The 25,446-nt window shown below is 37.9% G+C and overlaps 2 protein-coding genes across 4 annotated transcripts in view; both read right to left on the bottom strand.

Moving 5' to 3' along the window:
* Nucleotides 1–588: 588 nt before the first annotated feature.
* Nucleotides 589–12,387, bottom strand: LOC127450478 (dynein axonemal light chain 4). 3 transcript variants are annotated; one of them, XM_051714622.1, is made up of 4 exons: nt 4,829–12,387; nt 4,585–4,668; nt 4,160–4,353; nt 589–941 (listed from the first exon to the last, which is right to left on the bottom strand). In XM_051714622.1, the coding sequence occupies exons 1-3, from the start codon at nt 4,898–4,900 to the stop codon at nt 4,189–4,191; spliced, it is 321 nt and encodes a 106-aa protein (XP_051570582.1). In that variant the 5' UTR covers nt 4,901–12,387; the 3' UTR covers nt 589–941; nt 4,160–4,188. The 3 variants fall into 3 exon arrangements, with proteins under 3 accessions (XP_051570582.1, XP_051570581.1, XP_051570579.1); XM_051714621.1 differs by having other exon boundaries at nt 589–4,353; nt 4,829–4,912; nt 5,581–12,387; XM_051714619.1 differs by having other exon boundaries at nt 589–4,353.
* A 139-nt stretch (nt 12,388–12,526) lies between these two features.
* The window catches only part of LOC127450987 (uncharacterized), a 31,450-nt gene continuing 18,530 nt past the window's right edge, over nt 12,527–25,446 (bottom strand). Inside the window, exons 6-11 of the mRNA XM_051715469.1 lie at nt 23,041–23,772; nt 19,613–19,868; nt 18,690–18,725; nt 17,530–17,771; nt 16,877–17,056; nt 12,527–14,888 (exon numbers count right to left, since the gene is read on the bottom strand). Of these exons, the coding sequence (XP_051571429.1) occupies nt 14,655–14,888; nt 16,877–17,056; nt 17,530–17,771; nt 18,690–18,725; nt 19,613–19,868; nt 23,041–23,772 (1,680 nt within the window). The 3' untranslated portion in view covers nt 12,527–14,654. The remainder of the gene's footprint in view (nt 14,889–16,876; nt 17,057–17,529; nt 17,772–18,689; nt 18,726–19,612; nt 19,869–23,040; nt 23,773–25,446) is intronic.

The raw sequence follows: 25,446 nt of genomic DNA, 5'->3' as shown, positions 1-25,446 counted from the left end.
TTGGCTTGCTTTCCCTCTCCCTCTGAGTCTCTCTGCGGTATGTTCCTGGTCAGCAGAATGTCAGGGCGATCATGTAGTCCCCCTGAGAGAGCCAAGCTGTTAATGAGGTGAGAGAGCCAGAGCAACACATTGATTTGGACTCAGTTTTTTTCTGACAGAGAGGGAGGGAGGGGGAGGAAAACAGGAACTAAAATAGAGAAGAGATTGGGGATGTCCTGGTAGTAAGCTCAGTATGTCTGTGCAAGAAATCAAGAAAAAAGAAAACAAATAAAAGGAACTTGACAAGGTGGACAGCCTATTAATATAAATCCGGAAAGTGGGCATGATGGAGAAAGAGACTGAAGGTAATTAGAGAAATGAAACAAAGGGAACATGCTAGACTTACAAGTTCAACAACATATGTGGCCCAAAGGCTGATTTGCACAAAATACATTGGAAATCAAATAAAACTGTAATTGTCTGACTTCACTCATCAGTCACTAATGTTACTAGAGTAATACATACACATTCATACACCTGAAAAGAGGTATTAAAGGGCATTCAAACTAAATTTTTAGATGTGCTATAATATCACAGTTGAGTCACATGTCTTTGTTCAATTTTATTTATCTAAACAGAGCAATTATTGCACAGTGTTGACATAAAAATTATTACAAAATTGAACAGAAGATTTGAATAGTCATTAAAAGTCCAAATAAAAATACAATTTCAGGGGTGATTACTGCATTTTAGAACTGCAGGAAGAGAAGTATAGAACATTCTGAAAAAAAAACAAAACAAAAAAACAAACAAACTGTACAGCACTTTACCATAGCTGAGGTCAAAGCACTATTCGGGTGGTAATTGTTTCTCAGAATGTCTGTAAAAGAGCATTTGCATTGCTCCTTTGTGCTACAACTCGTGCATTAATTCACAAGGGTTCGAGGGAGTTGCTGTCCAACCTGGAAGAAGGAATCACACATGGCTAAAACATTGGATAAAACATTTGGACAATATTAGATCCAAATACCCAAATTATCATTACCGAAAGTGTCAAACATAACTCCACGGCAATTAGCAGTGGTCAAAAAGATTTAAAAAACAACTTTCAGGCTTGTTTCTCCTTGTAAACACATAGATGTCAATTCAGACTGGAAATAAATGATCACACAAATCTGGTGTTTATCAAACATCAGTCAGTACTGTAATTAGTCTGAGATTTTTCTCCTAAGAAAAATCAGTGTCATTTCCGATTTGGACTGCAACAAAATTACCAACTAGCACCTGTAAATGCTGAAATGACATCACAGCCCAATGTAAAACAACAATTACCGCCTGAACAGGTCTAAAGAATACTAACTCAAGGGGTCGTTCACACCAAACCAGCTTTTGCATGTGTCTGGACCACTTTAAAAAACAAAATCTTCAAAGACCCACTCTATTCATGCTGCGTCTAGCATGTTTTTGGCACAAGGACAAGTTCGGTATGAACGGCCCCTTATGAAAAGTACATTAATAGTTTGTGGATTCAGGCTTTAGAATTTATGAAATTCAGGGCTGTAAAATGGTTGAAAAAGGAACAATACTAGTTGTATTATTATTGTGTCACTTAAGAAACCTTCAAGTCGCCTAATAAAAATAAAAAACTTTACATAGTGTTCAAGTATTCATACATTACAAATGCTGGTTACGTAAAGAGGGGAAAATAGACAACACAAGATTCCTGAGAGGTGAGACTGAAAGACAGTAGAAAAGAACAACAGTGAGTGAGAGAGTAATTTAAAACAGGTGGCAGAGCAGCCCACGGAGAGAGACACAGTACATTGTTGGACAGGAAACAGAATAAAAGAGAGAGACAGAAGGACAGAGAGAAAGATGCATTTTCAAGATGACACATGAATTGGAGTGCAATACACATTCTGTCCTGCATTGCCTCACATAGCAAACACACTCCAAAGTCAATGTGCCAAACAAATACAAAAGAATAGAACTGCACATTGACACTTAAGTTGTTACAGAGGATAGCAGTGTATGTTCATCCACAAATGCATCTCTATGTATTTCACTTCCCAGTGACCACATTTAAATGCACTTAAAAAAACGGTTTATTCTAGGGTTGTAGCAGAAAGCGGCATTCTGAAAAGTCATGTAAACTACAATGCCGGTTTTCTTATACCGTTTAAAGGATTAAGAGAAAGTGGTGTAACACCCAGGTTTCTACCGGAGAACACAGCTTATCTGGCCAAGTAAACGCATCAGCACCATTGTTACAGCTTTTTGAGATGTGCGCATGTGGGTGGAACTGACCGGAGAATAAACGTCATTGGATGGAGCCCAACAACAAGTCGACACAGCGGAAAGAATTCAACATTTCTGGGAGTACAATGGGAAAAGCACATACACTATAAACTATACACATTTCTAAATGACAATGTAAAATATTGACAGTCCCTCACATTCGCGTATATGCGCTTGTACATTGGGGTATCCAGGAGTTTTACATAAGAAGGAAATCCCACTTTTGCCGTGCAATTCCGCTGCAGGATGCAATGGAAACAAACACAGCAACAACTCTGGAATATCTGGAAACAAAGCGAAGCAACGGAGAATAAAATAGCGAAGCCTTCCTTGGATGCCATGTTTGTTTATTTACTCAAGCATCGCAGGGAAATTAAGTTGCTGTTAAGAAAGCTGCTTGCTGACCGTGCCGGATGTAAACAAGAGAAAAGAGAAAAAAGTTAAATGTAAGGAATTTCTCGAGTAAAGAGAAAGCAAAAAAGTAAAGATAAAGCTGCGAACACAGCTCAAGTAAACGCATACACTGATTTCGAGCCTCAAGCAGCATTCTCGCAATAAATGGCTTTGTATTGTCCATGTAAACTAAGTCAGTGATTTCTTCCAAACCTACCTTAAAGTCAGCATGAAATCATTCACAACCCATTTTACTTGCGTAATACGATGCATTTAAAAAAAAAAAATTAGGGTGGCACTTTGTTTTATCCAATGGGAATTAATTGGATTGTGAATAGTAAAGGAAAAAATGAAGCCATTTGGTTGAAGGAGCAGGGTTTAAAAATAAGAGGGCTTGGTGACATCAGCCAAAAAGCAAAGCTGTTTGAGAGGAGCTAGTTATTTCATTTTGATGAAAAATTACAAAGATAAACATATTTCTTCTCTGGATTAAAGTACACCAATGAATCGTGCACAATAAGACCACAACAAAGTAATAAAGTTAATAGGGTCAATTTTGATTACATGTTGACTTTAAATCCGTGTTTTGATAGAATGTTCCGGGTTCAATACAAGTTTAACTCAATCAACAGTGTTTGTGGCATAATGTTGATTTTTCACTTTATATATATATTATATACATACATACATACATATATATATATATATATATATATATACACACACACACACACATACACCAATCAGCCACAACATTAAAACCACCTGCCTAATATTGTGTATGTCCCCCTCGTGCTGCCAAAACAGCGCCAACCCGCATCTGAGAACAGCATTCTGAGATACTATTCTTCTCACCACAATTGTACAGAGCGGTTATCTGAGTTACCGTAGACTTTCTCAGTTCTAACCAGTCTGGCCATTCTCTGTTGACCTCTCTCATCAACAAGGTGTTTCCGTCCACAGAACTACCGCTCACTGGATGTTTTTTGTTTTTGGCACCATTCTGAGTAAATTCTTGAGACTGTTGTGCGTGAAAATCCCAGGAGATCAGCAGTTACAGAAATACTCAAACCAGCCCGTCTGGAACCAACAATCATGCCACGGTCAAAATCACTGAGATCACATTTTTCCCCATTCTGATGGTTGATGTGAACATTAACTGAAGCTCCTGACCCGTATCTGCATGATTTTATGCACTGCAGCCACACGATTGGCTGATTAGATTAGCATGGATGATTGTTGGTGCCAGACGGGCTGGTTTGAGTATTTCTGTAACTGCTGATCTCCTGGGATTTTCACTCAGAAAGTGAGTGAAATGCTCAGGAATCTGTTTCGCTCTTTCTCTTTGCCCCTCACACACAATTTCACTCACACAATTGTGCACGCATGCATGCGTGCACACACACACACACACACACACACATATACATATAGTCAAGTCAAATAGGGCTGCATAGTTAAGACAGGTCTGTGAGTATAAACATCTCACAGTGGTGATGTTGTTGCCAGGAAGTGACATCAAGAGCATTTCCACACACAAACGGCCAGACTTCCCCCGAAGAACATATACAGCAGGTTCCTCACTTCATGGGTCACCTCAAACCCAAACCCTTCACCGATCACCACATGCCATGAATTGCCAAACTTCTTATCCATAGACTCCTTGATCATTTTGGCAGCACTCTGAAAATAGAGCAGAAGAGAGACAGGGAGGGAGAGCGAGAGAGAGTTGAAAACATGTAGGCAAGTGGAACCCTCCAGATGGCCAAACAGTGAGCGTGTGAGATACTGTAACGGTACTGACTCAGTACTAGACAAAATAACAGACTCCATCCCCACCTGTGTGACCTGGTGAGCATATTCATCTGAGCTTGCACTTCATAACACAAGCATACCCTCGTAGACCTGACTGACCTCATTATTGGTGGCAAATTTCTCACAGGCTGTGACACAGAGCTCCATTGTCTCCACTCGCATTTCTTCTGGCATATCTGTGTGCTGGACACAAAATATGACAAACTCTAAATCACATGTGCATGATGGATAAATAAGTTTACAATCTCATATTTTTTAAAGAAAGAAAAAGGGAAGCAGACACAGACACATTAATAACTGGTCATTTCTATTTAGGTCACAGCAGGAGTCGAGCTGCACCCACCCGGATGAGCGGAAAGCTGTGCAGTCTTTTGTAGTCGGCCTCCTCTTTTTTAACATCAACGGTTTCTGCCATGCTTTTCCCTTACTGTAAGAGAGAAATGGAGAGAGATGAGTCAGTAAGAAGCAGGTTTTTCCACACTACACAGCTGTGGCACTTTACACTGTTTTACTGTTCATACACATTTACATGTTTTTTTTTTTTTCTTCTTCTTTTTTTTTAATTGCTCTTAACTTTGCCATACGGAACAACACAAGGGTGGGTACATAATAATTTTCTTTTTGGATAAAATATCCCTTTAAAGGCATTTCTAATGTACTGTACATTACAAATGCACCCGCATAGACAGCCAACACGTCTTTTAGAAACACACTCTTGTTTAAGATGAATAAACAGAGAGATAAGAAGAGAAAAACAAAGGTGGCAAGTTCAGTGCCTTTAATACTTAATTACAAGGTACCGAATTAATTCATATAAAATAAAAAAAATAAAAAAGTAATTACAAAACATTAGAGACGTTTTAGTCTGCAGTAAATCATTATCTAAAAGTATCGCAGATACATATGATGATAAATGGACTCACATGTATCAGATTAGCGTTTGTTTTTAGCATTTCTGTGCTAATGCTAGCTAGCTAACTAACCCGATTCATGTTCGCATGGGCTTAAACGCGTCCATTGGAAATGCATGGAGAAATAAATAACTTTAAAGCACCTTAATTGATAAAGTTTTATTGTCATAATCTATTTACCTACCGTTCTGTCGCGTTATGAAAAGATACTCTCCTCCACTGCTGTTGTCATGGAGACGCACCGGTTCACGTGACCTGAACACTTCCGCCTAGTACAAGCAGTTTCTTTCTTTTTCTTTCTTTCTTTCTTTCCATATTTAATTATTTATATTATTTTGTTCTTTCTTTCTTCCTTTCTTTCTTTCTTTCTTTCATTCTTTCTTTCATTCTTTATTTTATTTTGTTCTTTCTTTCTTTCTTTCTTTCTTTCTTTCTTTCTTTCTTTCTTTATCTATATTCTTTCTTTCTTTCCATATTTATTTATCTATATTCTTTTGTTCTTTCTCTATTTTCTTTTGCACTTTCTTTCTTTCTTTCTTTCCATATTTATTTATCTATATTCTTTTGTTCTTTCTCTATTTTCTTTTGCACTTTCTTTCTTTCATTCTTTCTTTCTTTTCTTTTGTTCTTCCTTTCTTTCTTTTGCACTTTCTTTTGCGCTTTCATTCTTTCTTTCTTTTCTTTTGTTCTTCCTTTCTTTCTTTTGCACTTTCATTCTTTCATTCTTTATTTATTTTATTTTGTTGTTCCTTCCTACTTTTCTTTCTTTCTTTCTTTCTTTAATATTTTTTTCTTTTGTTCTTCCTTTCTTTCTTTAATACTTTATTTTGTTCTTCTTTCTTTTGCATTTTCTTTCTTTTCTTTCTTCCTTTCTTTTTTCTTTATTTCTTTCTTTCTTTTCTTTTGTTCTTCCTTTCTTTAATACTTTTTTATTTTGTTCATCCTTCCTTCTTTCCTTCCTTCCTTCTTTTTTTCTTACTTTATTTTGTTTGTTCCTTCCTTCCTTCCATCCTTCTTTCCTCCCTCCCTACAATTCTTTTCTTTCTTTCTTTCTTTCTTTCTTTCTTTCTTTCTTTCTTTCTTTCTTTTGCATTTTCTTTTTTTGTTTCTTTCTTTCTTACTTTTTTTACCATTTGATACCATAACTTTACCATGGTACCTCCACAGTATGTTATTATGGGGAGGAACACTGAAAGTGTGTTTTTGTGTCAAAATAAGGTCAGCCGTTTGTTCTGTCACACACATCTGGCAGTAAACCTTTGCTTGTGTTTCAGATTATACTCCTGGATTTTCTGTGAAAGTGAGGGAAGAGAGGTAATCCTAGCAGGAATTATGACATTTTTCAGATTAAGGGAACTACTAGCAATGTGGGCCATCCAGTTTCGGACACACATGTGTGTGTAATTGTGTGTGGTATCATTTTCATTTGGCATGTGTTGACTGAAGGCCCTTTCACATTGAACGTGACACAAAAAAGCAAGACTCTGCTGTCATTTTATGTCAACCCATGAACATATCTAAACTATGATTTTATTTCTTCAACCAAATTTTGTACAGAAGATGGTCTGTAAAGTTTGTGTTCTAGCATAATATGTCTATATTATTTCAACTAAAAATCTCTGATCATGTTTGATGAAACGTGACAAGCTGTTTATGTCTTAAACTAGACCACATACTGAAGATGGCTCACAAGTCTTTGATTATAGTTTGGTCCACGTTCAGATGTTATTGAGTGAGCTGCCATCAGCCCCCACATTCCCAACACAGCTAACACTGTTTTATAACAGAGACTCGAGGTCTCTGATCTTTCACAAATTTCCTGGTCTATATGTTGTTTCTTTTGTTGTTTGTTGTTTCTACCCTGTCTTTTTCCACATACATTTTTTGCACCCTGAAATGCTTTGGTGGCACCGAGTTGTGTAGACCTCAGAGTATCAAACATAGACCTGTAGGTACCCAGGTGAGCTAATTACAGTAAGATTATGCATAGAATAAAAGACTTTCACAAGTTCTGAAGTGAGGCTATCAGTAATTAGAGTCTTGACATGAGGAAAAGGCTGTTTCACTAATCTGTTTGTTTATAAGTCAGTAAGCAAATTATAATTTCTTAATCAAGTGCTTGAGCAGTATACTTATGAAACAGTGTGTAACAGGGTTCAAATGGGAAAGGAGGAGGCGGGAACTGGCTGAACAGTCAAAGTAATATTTTAATAAGAACTTAAACAAAAAGACACAAACACAAATACACACGGCAGCTGCATATGGCTCTCTCTCTCCTGAACTGCCGCATTCCGCTACACTTATCCCTCTCCTCATCTGATTAGCCTGATTGGGGGCCGGGCTTACGTAGTCACGGCCCGGCCCCGCCCTCCTCCTCATCACACTCCTGCCCTTCTGGACCCACCTACTGGCAGGCTTTTCCCCATCTTTCTAGGGCTGGGGAGGGGGACAAGGGGAGGGAAAAAAAAAAGAGGAGAGGGAAAGGGCAAGGCAGAGCGACAGTGAGAGAGAGAGAGGAGAGAGAGAAAAAAAACTTGCTCGCCGGTTCCCAGACATGCCGTCGCCTGGTCCTCAATCACTCCTCCACCCTCTGGCGGACGACAGCCGCTCCTCCCCGGATGGACCGGAGCCAGTCCCCCGACCCCTGGCAGATGGAATGCCCCTCTGCATTTTGTTGGCCGGTAGCGAACTCCTCTGCCCCTGGCAGCAGCCCCACCGCTCCAGGCGGCCGGCAGCGAGCCCCTCCTCCCCTCGCGGATGACGGCCGTTCCTCTGCGTCCAGGCGGCCGGCAGCAACTCCTCCGTCCCCCTGGGGATGGCCGCGGCTGCTCCTTTGGGTGGATGGCAGTGGCGAGGACTCCACGACAGCACATCCCTCCTCCTTCCCAGGTTTCGGCACCAATGTAACAGGGTTCAAATGGGAAAGGAGGAGGCGGGAACTGGCTGAACAGTCAAAATAATATTTTAATAAGAACTTAAACAAAAAGACACAAACACAAATACACACACGGCAGCTGCATATGGCTCTCTCTCTCTCCCGAACTGCCGCATTCCGCTGCACTTATCCCTCTCCTCGTCTGATTAGCCCAATTAGGGCCCTCCTCCTCGTCACACGGTGAAAATAAATATGAGACAGACATGGACAGATGCACACACACAAGGCCTTTTGGGTTTACGGCAAGGTTTACAGGTCTAATGCCTAATCCACTCAAACATTTACCTAATGGATACAACAGAGGACTCAGCGAGGAAAATAATCAAATTGATAGAGAGCGAGAGAATTGGAAATGGTTAAAAATTGTTAACAGATATATGTTTGGTGGCACGGCATGATTTACCTAAGTAGTACATGTTCATTATTGAGCATTATTTATTGGTTGAGGAACAACATTCCTAACAATCATAGTCCTAACTGAAATCAGAAAGGCATGATACATGATAGAAAAGTTTTTTTTCATTGCCAAGAAGGATGTTAATCCAGTGACATTTGGTTTGGTCCGGTTTGGTTAAATCACAGTAAGCATGGTGGAGCATGTACTTTATTCTTAACCCTTGTGTGATGTTCACTTTTTGGACCCTTTGGTACTGTTCGGGTCAAATTGACCCGGGACATTATTGGGGTTTTAAAAGCAATTCAGAAATAAAGATTTACATAAAAAAACTCCTTAACATATATTGTCTTTATCTCAATTCCAAACAATATAGATAACATATATGATTAATGTTTGCAATTAATCTCTGCTAGATCACATTTAACAATGGAAGTGTCATTCATTTTTTGTGATAAAGTTATAATTTATGTAAAAAAATCCACTATAATAAAGACTTGTATATCTTCAGAACAGAATGTCTTAGAGACTTGCGGATTTGTGCCTTTGAGTCAGGTTAGTAAGCAGCCAATAAGAATCACTCTGTTTAATGGTTAACCACTCCCTAGCAACCATTTAGAGCACCCTAGCAACCAGCCCCATTGACATCCATTCAAAGAGTCTGAGAGGGATATCTTCGGATCAGAATGTCCTAGAGAAATGAGAGTTGGCTTGTTTAACTTGGTTGAGCAATAAGTCTTCAAGTATCATCATGGAAACTACTTAGCCATGCCCTAGGAACCATTTAGAGCACCCTAGCAACCAAATCCCATTGACTTCCATTCTAAATCGCTTAGATGTGTATCTCAGGATCAGAATGTCGTAGAGAATTAATTGTTGGCTTGTATGACTCAAGACAGAAAGCAGCCTTCTTAGTATCACCCTGGCAACTGCCTATCAACCACACTGGCTTACACTAGCAACCAAATAGCAAAACACATACCTCTGCACCAGAAAATCGTAGAGACTTGAGGGTTGACTTATTTCACTCAGGATAGCAAGGAGCCTTGATAAGTATCACCCTGGTAACTGCCTAGCAACCAGATGTGGTTACCCTAGCAACCATGGAACAACACCAATATATCTGGACCAGAACATCCTACTGTCATGTAAGTTACCTTTTTCAACTTGGGGCAGTTGGTGGGACAACGTGGTGAGAAATTTTGCCACGGCAAGCGCCACTCACATTTTCTTCAGGAAATGTACCTATCTAGTGAGTGAGTGGGTGTGGGCAAGTTTAAGTGGTTTACGAGGACTTTTTTTAGGTTACAAACTGGTAGTTACAAGGGTATTATGCTATAAATGTGGTTTATGAGGACATTTCTAGTGTCCCCATAATTCAAATCGCTTAAAAAAAACATACTAAACGATGTTTTATTGAAAATGTAAAAATACAGAAAGTTTTTTATGAGGGTTAGGTTTAGGGGTAGGGTTAGGGTTAGGGGATAGAATCTATAGTTTGTACAGTATAAAAATCATTATGTCTATGGAGAGTCCTCATAATGATAGCTGCACCAACATGTGTGTGTGTGTGTGTGTGTGTGTGTGTGTGTGTGTGTGTGTGTGCGTGCATGTGTGCATGTTTCTGTGTGTCTGTCTGTGTGTCTCTGTAGGTTCCCACACTACAGAGGGTAAAGACAGCAGAAAAGCGGGAGCAGACAGCTTCTCGGTGCTTGGATTGTAACAATGTAGCAGGTGTATTTGTGTGTATGTCTCTCTCTCTATCTGTGTGTGTGCTCTCTCTCTCTCTCTCTCTCTCTCTCTCTATGTGTGAGTGTGTGTGTGTGTGTGTGTGTGTGTGTGTGTGTGTGTGTGTGTGCATGTGTGCATGTTTCTGTGTGTCTGTCTTTGTGTCGCTATGTGTATGTCTCTATGAACATCGTATGAAAGACATGAATGTGTGGGGGCATTGTAGCATGTGTACTCAATGAATTTTGTTTTCTTTTACATGTTCTTCACAGAAAATAAGCCAAAGCCATGGAGTTTCAGGTTGAAAATTTTTATCCTTGTATCATTTTTTTAGTAAAAATTTGAAATGGATCAATTTGACCACATAAGGGTTAACAATGAAGCTTCCTATTTGTTATAGTAGAACTCCAATGTGTTTTCTAGCATCAGAAGAAACACATGCTCTGTTGAGCTTAAATTTAGGTCTATCTCAACTATAAAAAAACTAATTAGGCTTCTCTAAAAGGCAGATGCCAGATGGCATCTGAAATAATTCATTTGAAATGAATGAATTCTGGTGCTTGCCTAAATAATTATTATAAAACACAAATATGCATGTATACAACTTCATTTAGAAAACATGTAAGAAGCCATAAGGCTACAGGTATAATACTCTTAAAGATGAATGGGACTAATGTCGAACACACAGTCTAGAAACAATAAACAGAAATGGTGCACAGAATGAGGGACATACAAGAGCACATTACACACCTCATATAATATAAATAAAAGGTCAGTAATCCTCTTGGGAAACCTTTTTAATGTCTCTTTCTCTCACAGCATGGATATTTGCATATATTGTGTGTTTCAGTTTCAGTACTCAGTTTAAGCCAGCCTAAACTGGTATTCTGGTCTTAGCTGGTCTCCCAGTCAGCCCTGCTGACAAATGGCTTAAACCTCTCTTAAAGTAGCAAACAGACTACAATGACTAGGGAGACTAGCTAAGACCAGCAATCTTTTTTCAGCAAGGTTTTTCTGCTTAAGAGGAACAAAGGAAGAGGAGATCAATGAGGAAGAAGGACAGTGAATAGATACAGTAACGAACATGTAAACGCTGATATAGTTGACATCTTGCTAGAAAAATAATTATTGGTAACACTTTACAGTTAGGTTCCATTCGTTAACATTAGTCAATGCATTAAGTATCATGAACTAAGAGTTAACAATATACACTCATTGAGCACTTATATAGGAACACAACTGCCCTAAAAAAGTGCCCATCGTGGTCTTCTGCTGTTGTAGCCCATCCGCCTCAAGGTTTGAAATGTTGTGCATTCTGAGATGCTATTCTGCTCACTACATTTGTACAGAGGGGTTATCTGAGTTATCATAGCCTTTCTGTCAGCTCAAACCAGTCTGGCCATTCTCTGTTGACCTCTGTCATCAACAAGGTGTTTCCATCCACAGAACTGCCGCTAACTGGATGTTTTTTGTTTTGGGCATCATTCTGAGTAAACTCTAGAGACTGTTGTTTGTGAAAATCCCAGGAGATCAGCAGTTACAGAAATACTCAAACCAGCCCGTCTGGCACCAACAATCATGCTACGCTCCAAATCACTGAGATCACATTTTTTCCCCATTCTGATGGTTGATGTGAACATTAACTGAAGCTCCTGACCTGTATCTGCATGATACATGCATTGCACTGGTGCCACACAATTGGCTGGTTAGATAATCGCATGAATAAGTAGATGTACAGGTGTTCCTAATAAAGAGCTCGGTGGGTGTATTTTTTAAATATTTGTTAATGTTAGTTAATAAAAATACACTTGTTCAATAATAGTTCATGTTAGTTCATATTGGATTAACTAATGTTAACAATTACAACTTTTGATTTTAAAAAATTTATTAGTATATGCTGAAATGAACATGAACTAAGATTAAAAAATGCTGTAAAAGTATTGTTCATTGTTAGTTCATGTTGCCTAATGTTGTCAACTACTGTTAACAAATGGAACCTTATTGTAAAGTGTTACCGAATTATTGTTAACCCTTACTAATCTGAGAGAAAAATAAAGAAAAGAAAGAGTCAACTTTGGCATTCGTTGTGCTATATACTTTAATTCTCATGGTCATTTTAGATTTTAACACATTTGGTCTCCAGTTTAATACAGACAAAGACACAGACAGGATGCAAGGGATGAAGAGATTCCAGGAGAAAAGAAAAAATAATAAAATATATAAATGCGAGAATGCAAAAAAGAGAGACCATATCAAACTTATTCCAATCTTCAAAACATTGCCATTCAAATACATTTGGCTTCTATTATCAATTCTTTGCAAACAACTCTTTGTGAATATGGTTTAAATCTTGTTTGTGACATTAAAATAATTAAACATCAAAAAATAACCACAGAAATGCCAACTGCACTAACAAGAGCAAATATGCTATGTATCAGAGTGAAAAGCCAAGGAAATTCATTGGTAAAACATTCTTTCAGAAACAGTCAGCAACAAGTTAAATCTGTTCCCAACCATGTGAGATTATACTCATCAATGACGCTATCAATGGAAATCTTAAACTTCATGCCTATAAAACAACTGCAACATTCATAACAATGGTTTCCACATCCATAATTTCAATTCAGTACGCTATGATAAAAATGTCCATATATTTGGGTCTTTACTTGGCAAGGCCATCAAAACTGGCAGTTTCCAGCCTGCTGTATATTACATACACAATACATTCAGTATAATCCACATACAGTATAACACAGTGTACTACAAGTGTGATGCAATTTATATAAGCAGTCACATTTACATAGAGATGCATTGTGGAATGTACAAATAAATATTAAACAATATGGAATGTTTATTAGCTTATTTTACAAATACAATTTTGTTCAGTAGATTTTGCATAAATTTGTGTATATATATTTATATATATCTGCTTCTTTGTCTGTAGATATATGCAGGTTAATTTTAACAGGAACGCTGAAAAGTATGTCACCGTAGATGCCACATTGTAAAGGGTTAAAATGGCTTTAAAGGTTTATGTAGTTATTAATAAAAATATTGCTGACTTATTCATTTAGCCAAATGTCGTCTTTAAACTGTTACTGATGTATTGAGCTCCCTTCCTTTGCTGTTCAGGCTTACTGAATGTGATTTTGATGGGATATAAAAGGGTTTTAGATGGAGGAGAATAAAATAGGGACTGGCTTGACCAATATGGATCCAGTCTATTGGAGTGATCACCATAGAAACAGCATGATTCAAAGTATTACAAAAACATCTTTAAAAAAAAAAAAAAAAAACCTTAAAAAAACAAGAATAAAACATCAAACATATAAAAACAACTCACCCAAACGGCAGATTGATAACAAACACGGCGAAAAGATTCCCAGTTGTTTGCGTGTGTTTCTTTCTAAACTAATTGAAAGCAACTACATGGTATTAAGAATAACAGATCTAAAGTATTCAAATGCTTGCTTTGAACTGTGGAAAAAAAAATAAACAAAATTATACTTTCATCATGCATTGAGCCTTAAGATCCCTCATAATGTGTTTTAAGTGATGTTTGCCTTTCAGACATATTATAAGCAAGACTGAAAGAGATAAAAAAAAGAAAAAGAAAAGTGTTACTGTAAATAAAATACCAGCCTATTTAAGCTACTAGACACACATTTTCTAAGTGTTTCCCAAACACTTGCTTAAAGCAACAGTTCACTCAATAAGTGAAAACTCTGTTATCGTTTACTCACCCTCATGTCATTCTAAACCTGTATGACTCTCTTCTATTGAACACAAAAGGCATCGTTGAATGCGCAAAGATTATCAGTGAATAATTACTCAAATTTTACATAATACAAAACTATTATGGCTTCAGAAGACTTGGTATATAGTGCATTAAGCATATTGACTATTGTACTTTTATTGAGCTTTTCTTACCTTTGTGGCACTCAGCCCCAGTTCCATACTAATTGTATGGAAAAAAGAGCAGCTTGGGCATTCGGTGAAACATCTCCTTTTGAATTCCACGGAAGAAAGATAACAGCACAGGTTTGGAATATCATGAGGGACAGTAAATGATGACCGAATTTTTAACTGTTCCTTTAAAGCAGCCTACACAAATGTTTGATGGCGGTATGGGTTTATCTTCCCTCAACAATCTCTGCCGTGCCCATCTATGACCCTAAAACTATCCCTGATCAGGAGCCCATCACTGCCTTGCGCTGGTGCGGTGGTCGCAGTGATCGGTCGGTTGCTTGATGACCCCACCAAAAACCTCTACCTTTCGGCTGGTCCAGGGCACTACATTACCCATCATGTCTGTGCTGCAGTGGGCGAGAGCAGAGAGCTCTGAGTGTGATAGCAGGTGATCCCACATGTTAAACTGGGACAGCTCTCCCACCAGAACCCGCGATGCCTCGAAACGAAGACCACCCATCGAGCTCTGCAGGAGACAAGACACAGTAATCAGATTTTTGACTAGATGATCCATTAACACACACACTGTTCCCCTTGATTTTCTAACAGAAGTAAAGTTTTCCCAAATATAATCAAAATATTAATTTATAAATAAATATATTCCTTTGTATTTTTTAAAAAGATCAATCTATCTATCTATCTATCTCTCTATCTATCTATCTATCTATCTATCTATCTATCTATCCATCATCCATCCATCCATCCATCCATCCATCCATCTCTGTCTGTCTCTCTATCTAAAAATTCTATTTAATAAACAATTTACTGTAGTCCAATTACGAGTATTTTTAAATGTAATTTAATCCAATTACAAATACTTTTTGTAATCTGATTACATAACCCAGATTACATGTAATCAGTTACTACCCAGCACTGTCTGTCTGTCTGTCTATCTATCTATCTATTTATCTATCTATGTATCTACAGTGCAGGGCAGATTACTTCTGAATTGTAATCGGGTACTGATTGCACATTACATGACAAAAATTGCAATCAGTAATGTAATCTCGCAGATTACATTTTTGGGGTAACCTAATCCTATTACTTTTGGATTATTTTGGATTACTTCCAACCTAACTCTTATTTGATGTCACTTGCATTTCTTATGGAAGTTTCTAGAAATATGGACAGGTTCCCAGGCCGCATTACACAAACGTGGTCATGCAATTTCGGCATTTAACAAATGCCATCCTTGTGTGGTAAGAGATCAGACCAGTTATATTTGGGAATCAACGTCACAAAAACTGCCTCAAAGTTATCGCTAAAGCAAAAGTGCATTTTAAAGCAGAGTACAAAAGCCATTCACAAAACTAAAACTATTTTTATGCTTTTAATGCAATTGGATTACATTGTGAAAATGAAATGTTGTGTATATTTTGATGTGTTTGATGGACAAAACCCTTCCAAACACACAGTGACGCATGTTTAAATTACACACAGAGTGATAATTCAAATAATATGTTCAATATGTGTTCATCAGGAGTTAAGAAATTTAAGAAAACATGCAAAAATATCTTCAAATGCATCTTTAAATTTGATGTTTTTTTTTTTTTTTTTTTTTTTTTTAATCCTTTGCAGTTGACAGGATATTTCCCTTTGGAAGGCAGAGTTTACATTGCACAGTAATGTTTTTTTCCCCTGTGTTGCCTTAAAAGTGAAATTATCTCAGTGCATCCAGTGGTAAAATGCTGATTTATACTGCTCCATCTTCATCTGGCTAATGACGAGTATCAGTTCTGTGTGCAATTTGACAGCTCTCCCCCTCTCCCTCTCTTCCGAAAACACTACTGAACATATTTCATAGTTAGGCTGAGTGAAAAATGTAAAAGATTTAAAAAAGAGAAAAAAAAATCCATATAATGAACATTTTACTGCCATTGCCTAACTAACATGTAATAATGTAATCCATAAGAAAATAACTGTAGTCCGATTATGAGTATTTTAAAATGTAATTTAATCCAATTACAAGTACTTTATTTTTGTAATCTGATTACATAACCCAGATTACATGTAATCAGTTACTACCAGCACAATCAATCAGTCTATCTATCTATCTATCTATCTAATAGTGTACATAAGGGAATTCAGACAGCTGTAGGCTGTACTGCAGTTTTTTTATGACATTACTGTTACATTGCATTTTGAATTATGAACAAATCTACTTGAAATCTAATCTGAATGTAAAGGCCGAAAAGTATTTTCAAAAATCTTTTCCGAACTCACATGTGGATGTGGTTTGAATCAGATTCTTTGGGGGGGGGGGGGGGGGGACTATTTTGTATATGCTTTTTCTGCTCAGACTACAAACAGCTACAGTAAACAGATCTTAGTTAAGCCTAAATTTGGGTTAATAGTGATTTTTTTTTCATATTTTGTAAACTCCAAATGTCGCCAATCTTGACCTACCACCCTATGAATCTGACAACCTGTATTAGCAGCCAAAGTCTTACATACTTGTTCTTGGCCAAGTATGAGAGTTCCTCCCGGTCGGATGGAGTGCCGTGTTGCCAGTTCACTCCCATGACTCTTTAGCTTGCCCCCTAAGTAGGCATGCCACACTCCAGACCTTTGGTTCCAGCTCACACACATATGCTGCCATCTGCCCACTGTCAAGTTCAGCGGCAACAGCGCTACCTACAGAATGGAGGAATATAGACTTTGAATTACAGTTTATCATATTCAACAGTATGTTTTCAGCTGAGAGCAGCATATGTGAACCCCTGAGGTTCACATGCTTGGATAAGGAAAGATCCTGTAAGAGCCTGTAAGGTTGAAGCTGTCATTTTGAGCCAAAGCCGCAGAGATTATATTACTATCTAATATTACATCACTGAAAGGCTGAAAACACTGGTAAACAAGGGACAAACAATTCATTTGGTTTAACACATAGTACGAGCACTAAGTTCAAATTGACAGCATCAAAAACAACTTTTAAAAGCATGGATAGTAAAAAAAGTAGGTAAGCTGATCAAATTTAATCAAATTTCCTTTTTAAAGCTACATTCAGTGGTGCCTTTCAATTCCAACCATTAAAGGAGATTATAGATTATGTCCGATTACATATTTGAGTGAAGTCAGCGGTCAGTTATTATGTTGCAATGCCCTACCTCATTATTAATTATAAGTTCAATGGGTCCATGAACCAGCTGCTGTAGCACAAACTCGTGGCTCTGACCAGATACAGCATATGAAACTGCTGTTCCCATGATGCTCTTGGCAGGCCTAAACCACATACAGACGGTGAGAGCGTGGAGGGCTGGGATTTCCTGTTTTACAATGGCATACATGGAGCTACTACGTATGGGGAATGAGAGCCTGTAACCCTCTGGAAACTTGTTCTCAGACAGACCTGAGAGAAAGAAAGAATGTGAGAAACAGAAAAGAGAGAGAAATAGATTCTTAGTGGATGATGAATGTAAAAATAACGATGAAATTGAACACGAAGAAAAATGTGGTATGCTGTCACTTGCCAACGACGATCCTTTTCACTTGATCCTCAGTTTGTAAAACACAAACAAAAAATATGTGTACAGTGATGGACTTACAATGGAAATCAATGGGACAAGTTATTGCACCAGTATACATTAAAATACACACTATTTAAAAAGTATATCCACAAGAGTTAAACATTATACATGTTAACATGAGACAATTGTGATGAAAACACTAACCTTGTATCTGCAAAGTTTGTGTATATCGGTATGTAATCCTGTATATCCTGCATATTTCAACTCATGTCATGACCATATAAATTTGGTAAATATTTTCAGTTTCGCATGATACATGCAAGGATCCATCCACAGGAATTACCGTTGTCATGCATTACTAGAAGTTCATTCGCCTAGAATAGTAGTCCCACCTTTTAAAGGATGTTTTAGACAACTTTAAGGTTAACACACTTTTATATGGAACAATTAATATAAATGCTGATAAAAATACAAATAGAAAATAGACAAAAAAATTATAATGCTATATAATACAAATATAAAAAGATAAAAAAATACAAGCTGCTTCGGAATGCCTTCCTGCAAACTTACATTGTAAATTCATTACTGTCGACTTCATTATTGGTTTGTTTTTACAAACTGAGGGATGAGCAAAAAATGATTGTCTATGGAAATCGACTGCATGCTATCAGTAGTGCACCCACAAGTTGTATTGAACCCACAACATTCCTTCTTATTTAATAGACTGTTGTCTTCTCCATGCTTAAAGGGATAATTCACCCAAAAAAAAAAAAAAAAAAATTCTTTCATCATTTACTCACCCTCATGCCATCCCAGATGTGTAAACTTTCTTTCTTCTGCTGAAAACAAATGAAGATTTTTAGAGGAATATCTCAACTCTTTAGGTCCTCACAATGCAAGTGAATGGTGACCAAAACTTTGAAGCTCAAAAAGCATATAAAGACAGTATAAAAGTAATACATAGGACTCCAGGGGTTAAGTCCATGTCTTCAAAAGTGATATGACAAGTGTGGGAGAGAAACAGAACAATATTTAAGTCCTTTTTTACTAGCAATTTCCATTTTCACATTCACTTTCTTCTTTTGTTTTAGGCGATTCGTATTCTTCGTGCATATCGCCATCTACTGTTCAGGGAGGAGAATTAACAGTAAAAAAAAGACTTAAATACAGTATTTATCTGTTTCTCACCCACATCTATCATATCGCTTCAGAAGACATGACTTTAACCATTGGAGTCTTATGGATTATTTTTATGCTGCATTTATGTGGATTTTGGAGCTCCAAATCTCTGGTCACCATTCACTTGCATTGAATGGACCAACAGAGCTGAGATATTCTTCTAAAAATCTACGTTTGTGTTCAGCAGAAAGAAATTCATAAAAATCTGGGATGGCATGAATTTTTGGGTGAACTACCCCTGTTAGTATGGCCCTTGAGTACAGCCCTGTGATCAATTACTGTTAAACTAAACTTACATGATTGGTATTAAATCAGTAGGTCTATTACCTTAAAAGTCCACATTGGGCACACAGTAATTTCCCAAAGGCCTAATCACAAACATTTCCTCTGGGCTTTATGCTGAAAACAATGAAAACAGGACCCCCATTTCTACCACAGTACATTTTTCCAAGGTCTAAATACTTACTTTTACTTGTTTAAAAACTTGCTTAATTCAGTCCTCTAAATTAATATTACTGCTAGCAAAGACTGACCTATAGCTCACCTTTCTCCAGACTGTTTATCTGCTGGTGTATGGTATCCAGTCCATTGTCAATATGCTCCTGGTGTTTCTGTGTCTCTTTGCGGAGAGCTTTTCTCTCTTCCTCCAGCAGTTTTATCTTTCTCTTCAGTTCTCCTTGCAGGTCCTCCACTCGTCTCTGTGTGGCTGCCACTGGCTTACGAGAAGTGCTAGAGACAGTGCCTGTGGCTTTCTGTGAGCTTGTGTCTGTGTGATTGAACGCTGGTGGGGCCATTTCATACTGTGAACAAGACAGCAATCATATTTGTGTTATTTACTTATAATTATGACAGTTAACAACACAAACACAAAAGCTAAATCCAAGACACTGAATGTCTCATAATAGGCTACTTATGATTAAACAATGTATGGGTTTTTTTTATTTTATGAATTTAATATAAATGTATGAATTTATGAATATTGCAAAGGGTGTAAAAGTCACAGACTGGTCTCATTATGACTTCGGCAATCGTAGGTCAAAAGTTCTTTAGCTTGACTCGGTCTGTTCTTATCAAAATTCAAACGTCTGCCCCCCAGTGGCCAAAGCAGAAATTGTTTTTGAATGTACAATATGGGCGCTCTTGAGCTGCGCCAAAAGCAGGTTGTTTTATTCATTTTTAAAAAATGATGTAATATTATAAAGAGTAATGCATATTTTATGAACTCTACAACCAAACCCAACCCCTAAACCTAACCATCAGTGCAGTAAAAATGTTATCTTAGAGGGAAAATGGAACCTCTGAATTGCGGTCATCATTGTTACTACTTCCTGGTTGCAATACGGGATTAGAATCAAGAGCTGTTTCTCAATGTGCTTTCTTATATGTTCTTACATCCTTGTAGACTCGTTCAACATCATCATCCACCTCCAAAAAAGAAAATAGATATGAGGTTGTAGGATCTACATATCGCATAGATGCATTCTACGTCCTCCTGTCCTTCTGAGTTTGTTCTTTCAAGGTAGCTGGGCAAGACCAATTTTGCAAAACGTTCTTAGCACTGAGAAACATCCCCGGTCTCTGAGGCTGCTGGTGCAACATGCTCTCTGGCGTGTCACAGGAAAATGTAAACACTTGAATTGATTCAAAGATGTCTGATGGGAGATGGCACTTGTCAGTAACTATGCATAATGTGGTCGATGTCATTGTACTGGAACTTTCGGTAGCAACATGTCAACTTCCTGACTCAATAATCCTGAGTTCTAATCAACAGCATGCATCAAATTGACAGTAAAAATTCAGTGCATCTACAACAAAATTAATAATAATAATAATAATAATAATAATTTTTAAAAAAATAGCAATCCATCAAAATTACTACATGCGCACCCAATGTAAAATATAAAAATAATGTTGTTCAATAATGTTCAATTAATCAATTTGAATAAGACTGAATCCTGTTCAAATTTCATGATATATTGCATCATTAGAAAATAATCATAACTGAATAAAACTGTTCTCAGAGCAAACATTACCACCTCTGAATGTTACCTCTTACGAACTGAGGAGACTGGATGTTTAATGAGACACATTTAAAAGCATTGCAACATAATATTTTTTAATTGGCCCCCAGTGTGCAGCAGTAACATATTCTACTCTATTCGACTTTATTCACACTAGCGCCATCTTTGATTTTTAATGGGAACGAGGCTGTGAGGGATAGACTTACAGTCTCTTCAATGGCACGAACGGTAAAAGCTGTAAAAAGCTCCTAGATCACATCTGATCCACAACTCACAATGTTGTCTTGAGTTCTTTGTCTACTGAATGCTCTTGGACAGATATTTTATCAATGTTTTGTCCACGGAATTATCCCAAAACACTTTAAACTGCAGTACAGCCCATAGAAGAGATGGTAAATGTATCTCTCACAGCCTCACTATCATTTCCATTAAAAATGGAATGCTGGCGCTATTCTATTCTATTCAGTTCTATTCTATTCTATTCTATACTGCTTTTTACTCTATTGGAATAATGTCAAAGACATGATGTGCCAGGAAATGCAACACTGTAGAGCTGGTATTCAAAGCTACAGGGGTCCATAATATGGTTTCAGTGTTTGTCATATTTCTCATCTCCCCCCTGCTGTCATGGATCCTGTTGTTATATTCTTGGAACAGGCAGATGTAGGCCTATCCTTCGTTTTAAACATACATTCAATTTTACATTCACATATTTACATTTAACCTTTTTATTCTTCTGTAAAATATGTTAACTGAGGCTTAAAACGCTCTATTTAACTTGCAGTGTTTATCCTTTCCCTCGTTACATCAAGGCTTAATATGTCTAGATTGTCGTCTAGATCAGATTTAGATCAGATCTAGAAGGTTTAATCAGATGACCCCCTGAGGTAGTGCTGATGAGGATGTAATTTGCTGCTCCGGTCAGATCATAAAACATGAAAACAGCGCACTTAGCCGTATATTTCCTTCGCAAACCAATCAGGGACGCGCGTCTGCCGCACAGAGATAAATCACGGCGATTGTACGTGAGCAGAAACGCAAAGGAGCTCTAGGATTGACGGAAGAGGTGAACTTTACGAGTGCAGTGACAAGCTGTGATGACCACTACAGCACCTTTTATATGTATTTAAAAACAGTCAATTAAAGGTTAGGCTATTTAAAGCGAAAATGTGCCTTTGTTACATCAAGGATATTTTTGTTCACCTGATCTGACCCTTAAAAATCAATGCCCGAATAACCTAATTTAGTCAGGTTGATTATGGCATGTTAAATAATATTTCGACTTGCATTATAAAAGCAGTTATAGATATAACCACGCATGGCTCTTAATAATTCCAACGGAATGGAACAGAACGCATGAGGTTGTAAGGGGCCGTTCACAGCGAACGCATCCTTGCGCTAAATAAAGCTAGACGCTGCGCCACGAATAGAGCAGAAAGTATTATTAAGAGTTTACGTCTTGAGAGTCGTTTCTAAGAGTTTACAATGGCGCAACGGTCAAAGACGTCCGCCTACCGCATGTTCACATAGGAAAACAATTGAAAAACAGTGCGGACGGTAAGTACGAATGCTTATATACATGCTGGAATACGTGTTTTTTTCAAAGTTGAACTATTTTTTAACTTAATACGCGTTCTATAAACAACGTGAGCCGTCCAAAAAGCGAGATGCATGCGACGCAAAGAGAAAAAAGTCGGTCTGACGCACTTGTAGCCTATAACAATAATAAAAAGCGCGCACAGAACGTTAAAACGCGTTCTGTGTGGACGCCCCCTAATGCAAGTAACGAGTATTTTGTTGCTTTTCTGTAAACCTGATGATACCAAACGTGTTTATCAACAGGTCAGCCACTTATGTATAGTTTCTATTTTATATAGACAAACGGATAACCGCGAAACCTCTGTCACAGAAGCTAGTTGCGAATAAAGAAATCGCCGAATTTGTGCCTTACTTCCAGTTTCTCTATGCGGTCTTTCATTTGGGTTATGGAATGCACCAGCTCCTCAACCGCATGAGTCGTCGGCATTGAGAATCCCGCATCGTCCCGCATCATGAGTTGGTCCTTGTTCTCTTTTCTTGTGTCCGAAAGCGACGCGCTCCGCTCCGGGACCCTCCGTCCCTTCAACCCACTCTCGCATTCCGAAAGCTTTACGGTTAGCTCCCGGATGGTTTTCTGATCCGTGAGTATCTCTTGTTTCTGCTGGAGCACGGTTTGCCGGAGCTCTTCGGCTGTGGTTCGGAGATATCCCCAGTCCTCTCCCGCATAAAGCGACTGGTCGTCCGCTTGTTGCTGAAAGTTTTTTGGGTTGCACTCGCCGGCGGGCACTGGGGTGCAGATTAGTCTGCTGTAAGTGACCTGCTGTTCGCTACCTCCTGTTCCTACTCCCGTTAAACCGTAAAAGGTAGGCGCCTCCGGTACCCCTCTATCCCTACTGGTCGCGTCAGTACCATGGAGAGCGTCCAGCGGTCCTGCCCGGGCTGAGGAAAACGTTTTCCCGCTCGCGTCCGGTGACAGTGACTGGTTGTCGGCCAGAGGCTGTGCAGCGGCCGCGGATGCCGGTGGAGATCCGCTGTGGACCGCGGCGATGATGCAGATGACCGCTCCAATAAACGCCACCATCCCGGCGGCCAAGATGACAACAATGAACTTCAGGGTGGCGGTTGAAAAAAATAAGTAATGAAAAAAATAAATAAATAATTAAATAAAAATAAGAAAGAAAAGATAACTGTGAAATTTAGCCCTTAAGGAACATGAATGCACAATTAAAATATTATCAAACGAATTCTTCAACCCTCAGGATCTCATCAGCTCTCTCAAAACCACCACTCTTCAATGATAACAGCTTTTCCTCTATAAAGTGTCCACAGATTTGATTCTGATTAAATGACCATCCGTAGGAAGCGTCTCTCTATATCTCCATCTCGGTATTACTGTGGGGACAGCAGGAGGTGGGGGTAGTACAATCAGGAGTGGGCTACACATGCGAGGGAGGTGGAGAGAACAGAATCCGCATGTCAGACCAATGTGAGCTAGATTTCATATAGCCTGTAGAACACCCGCACTGATTAGGAGAGCATGTATGGTATGCAAGGTGCAGGACATGCACTGATATAATGGTAACCTGCAAATGTTTCCTCAAGGATCTACTGGATCTAACATAAAAAATAACTTTTAGTCAGATTAAATAAAAATGTTCAATGTAATAAAACCAGTTAGATGTCAGCACATGAAAAAGTGTTAAAATAAAATGTGCTTCAAGTGGTAACATCCAAATTAACTACATTAATTCAAGCCAATTAATATCATCAACATGTCTGAATCAACTTGACTACAAATACCAACAAAAGTCATTTTAAGGTTTAGATCAAGTAGCCTAGAAATAGCTCCTTGAGGAAACAGTTGCAGGTTTTACAGTGACTGCGAGTAGCCAATTGAAGTCTAATCCGAACTACGGCAATATTGAATTAAAGTGAGACTTTCTAATGATAAGTAAAGTGTTAACATGCAATTGTTACCTTGAACTATTTCTATCAGACATAACCCTTAAAAATGACTTTTGTTAGTATAACCTGTAGTCAGGTTGATATAGTCCTGCAAAATAGCATTGTTGAATAAAACCAGTTAAAGGAATAGTCCGGGTTCAGTTGACAGCATTTATGTTCAGCGTTTGTGACAGCATTTGAAGGTTCAATTGACAGCTTTTGTGGAATAATGTTGATTTCAACAAGCAATTAATTTCAACTTGTCCCTCCCTTTCTTAAAAAAAAGAAAACGAAAAAACAGTGAGGCACTTACAATGGAAGTGAATGGGGGCCAATCTGTAAACGTTAAAATACTGTTTCAATAGTACAGCCACAAGACGTAAACAATATGCGGTTTAACATGATTTTAGTGTGATAAAATCACTTACCATTTCTGTGTAAATTTATAGCCAATCTTTCAACTTCGTTACCATGACGCTTAAAGCCATAAACCCTGTAATCCTGGTAATTTAGTAGTCCGCTACGAAACATTTTAACAGCTCAACTAATACACAAGTTTTAACAGAAGAAATAATGTAAGTGCTTTTATAAAATAATTAGCTTCACATTTCTGCCTTTAAACCCTCAAAAAATTGGCCCTATTTACTTCCATTGTAAGTGCCTCAATGTGACCCAGATTTTTGTGCTTTTTTTTTTTTTTAAAGGAAAAGGAGAGATGAGTCAAAATTATTTTTTTGTGGTAATTAACATTATGCAACAAATACTGTCATTTGAGCTTACTGAACTCGGAATATTCCTTTAATTTACTTTTGATGTTACCCCATGAAGCAAATTAGACTAGAACTAGAAACACATTTACAGAAGGAAATATAGG

This window comes from Myxocyprinus asiaticus, chromosome 13, assembly GCF_019703515.2.
Source record: "Myxocyprinus asiaticus isolate MX2 ecotype Aquarium Trade chromosome 13, UBuf_Myxa_2, whole genome shotgun sequence".
NCBI lineage: Eukaryota > Metazoa > Chordata > Actinopteri > Cypriniformes > Catostomidae > Myxocyprinus > Myxocyprinus asiaticus.
The sequence above is the reverse complement of the archived record's forward strand: the minus strand, read 5'-3'. Positions and strand labels throughout refer to the sequence as shown.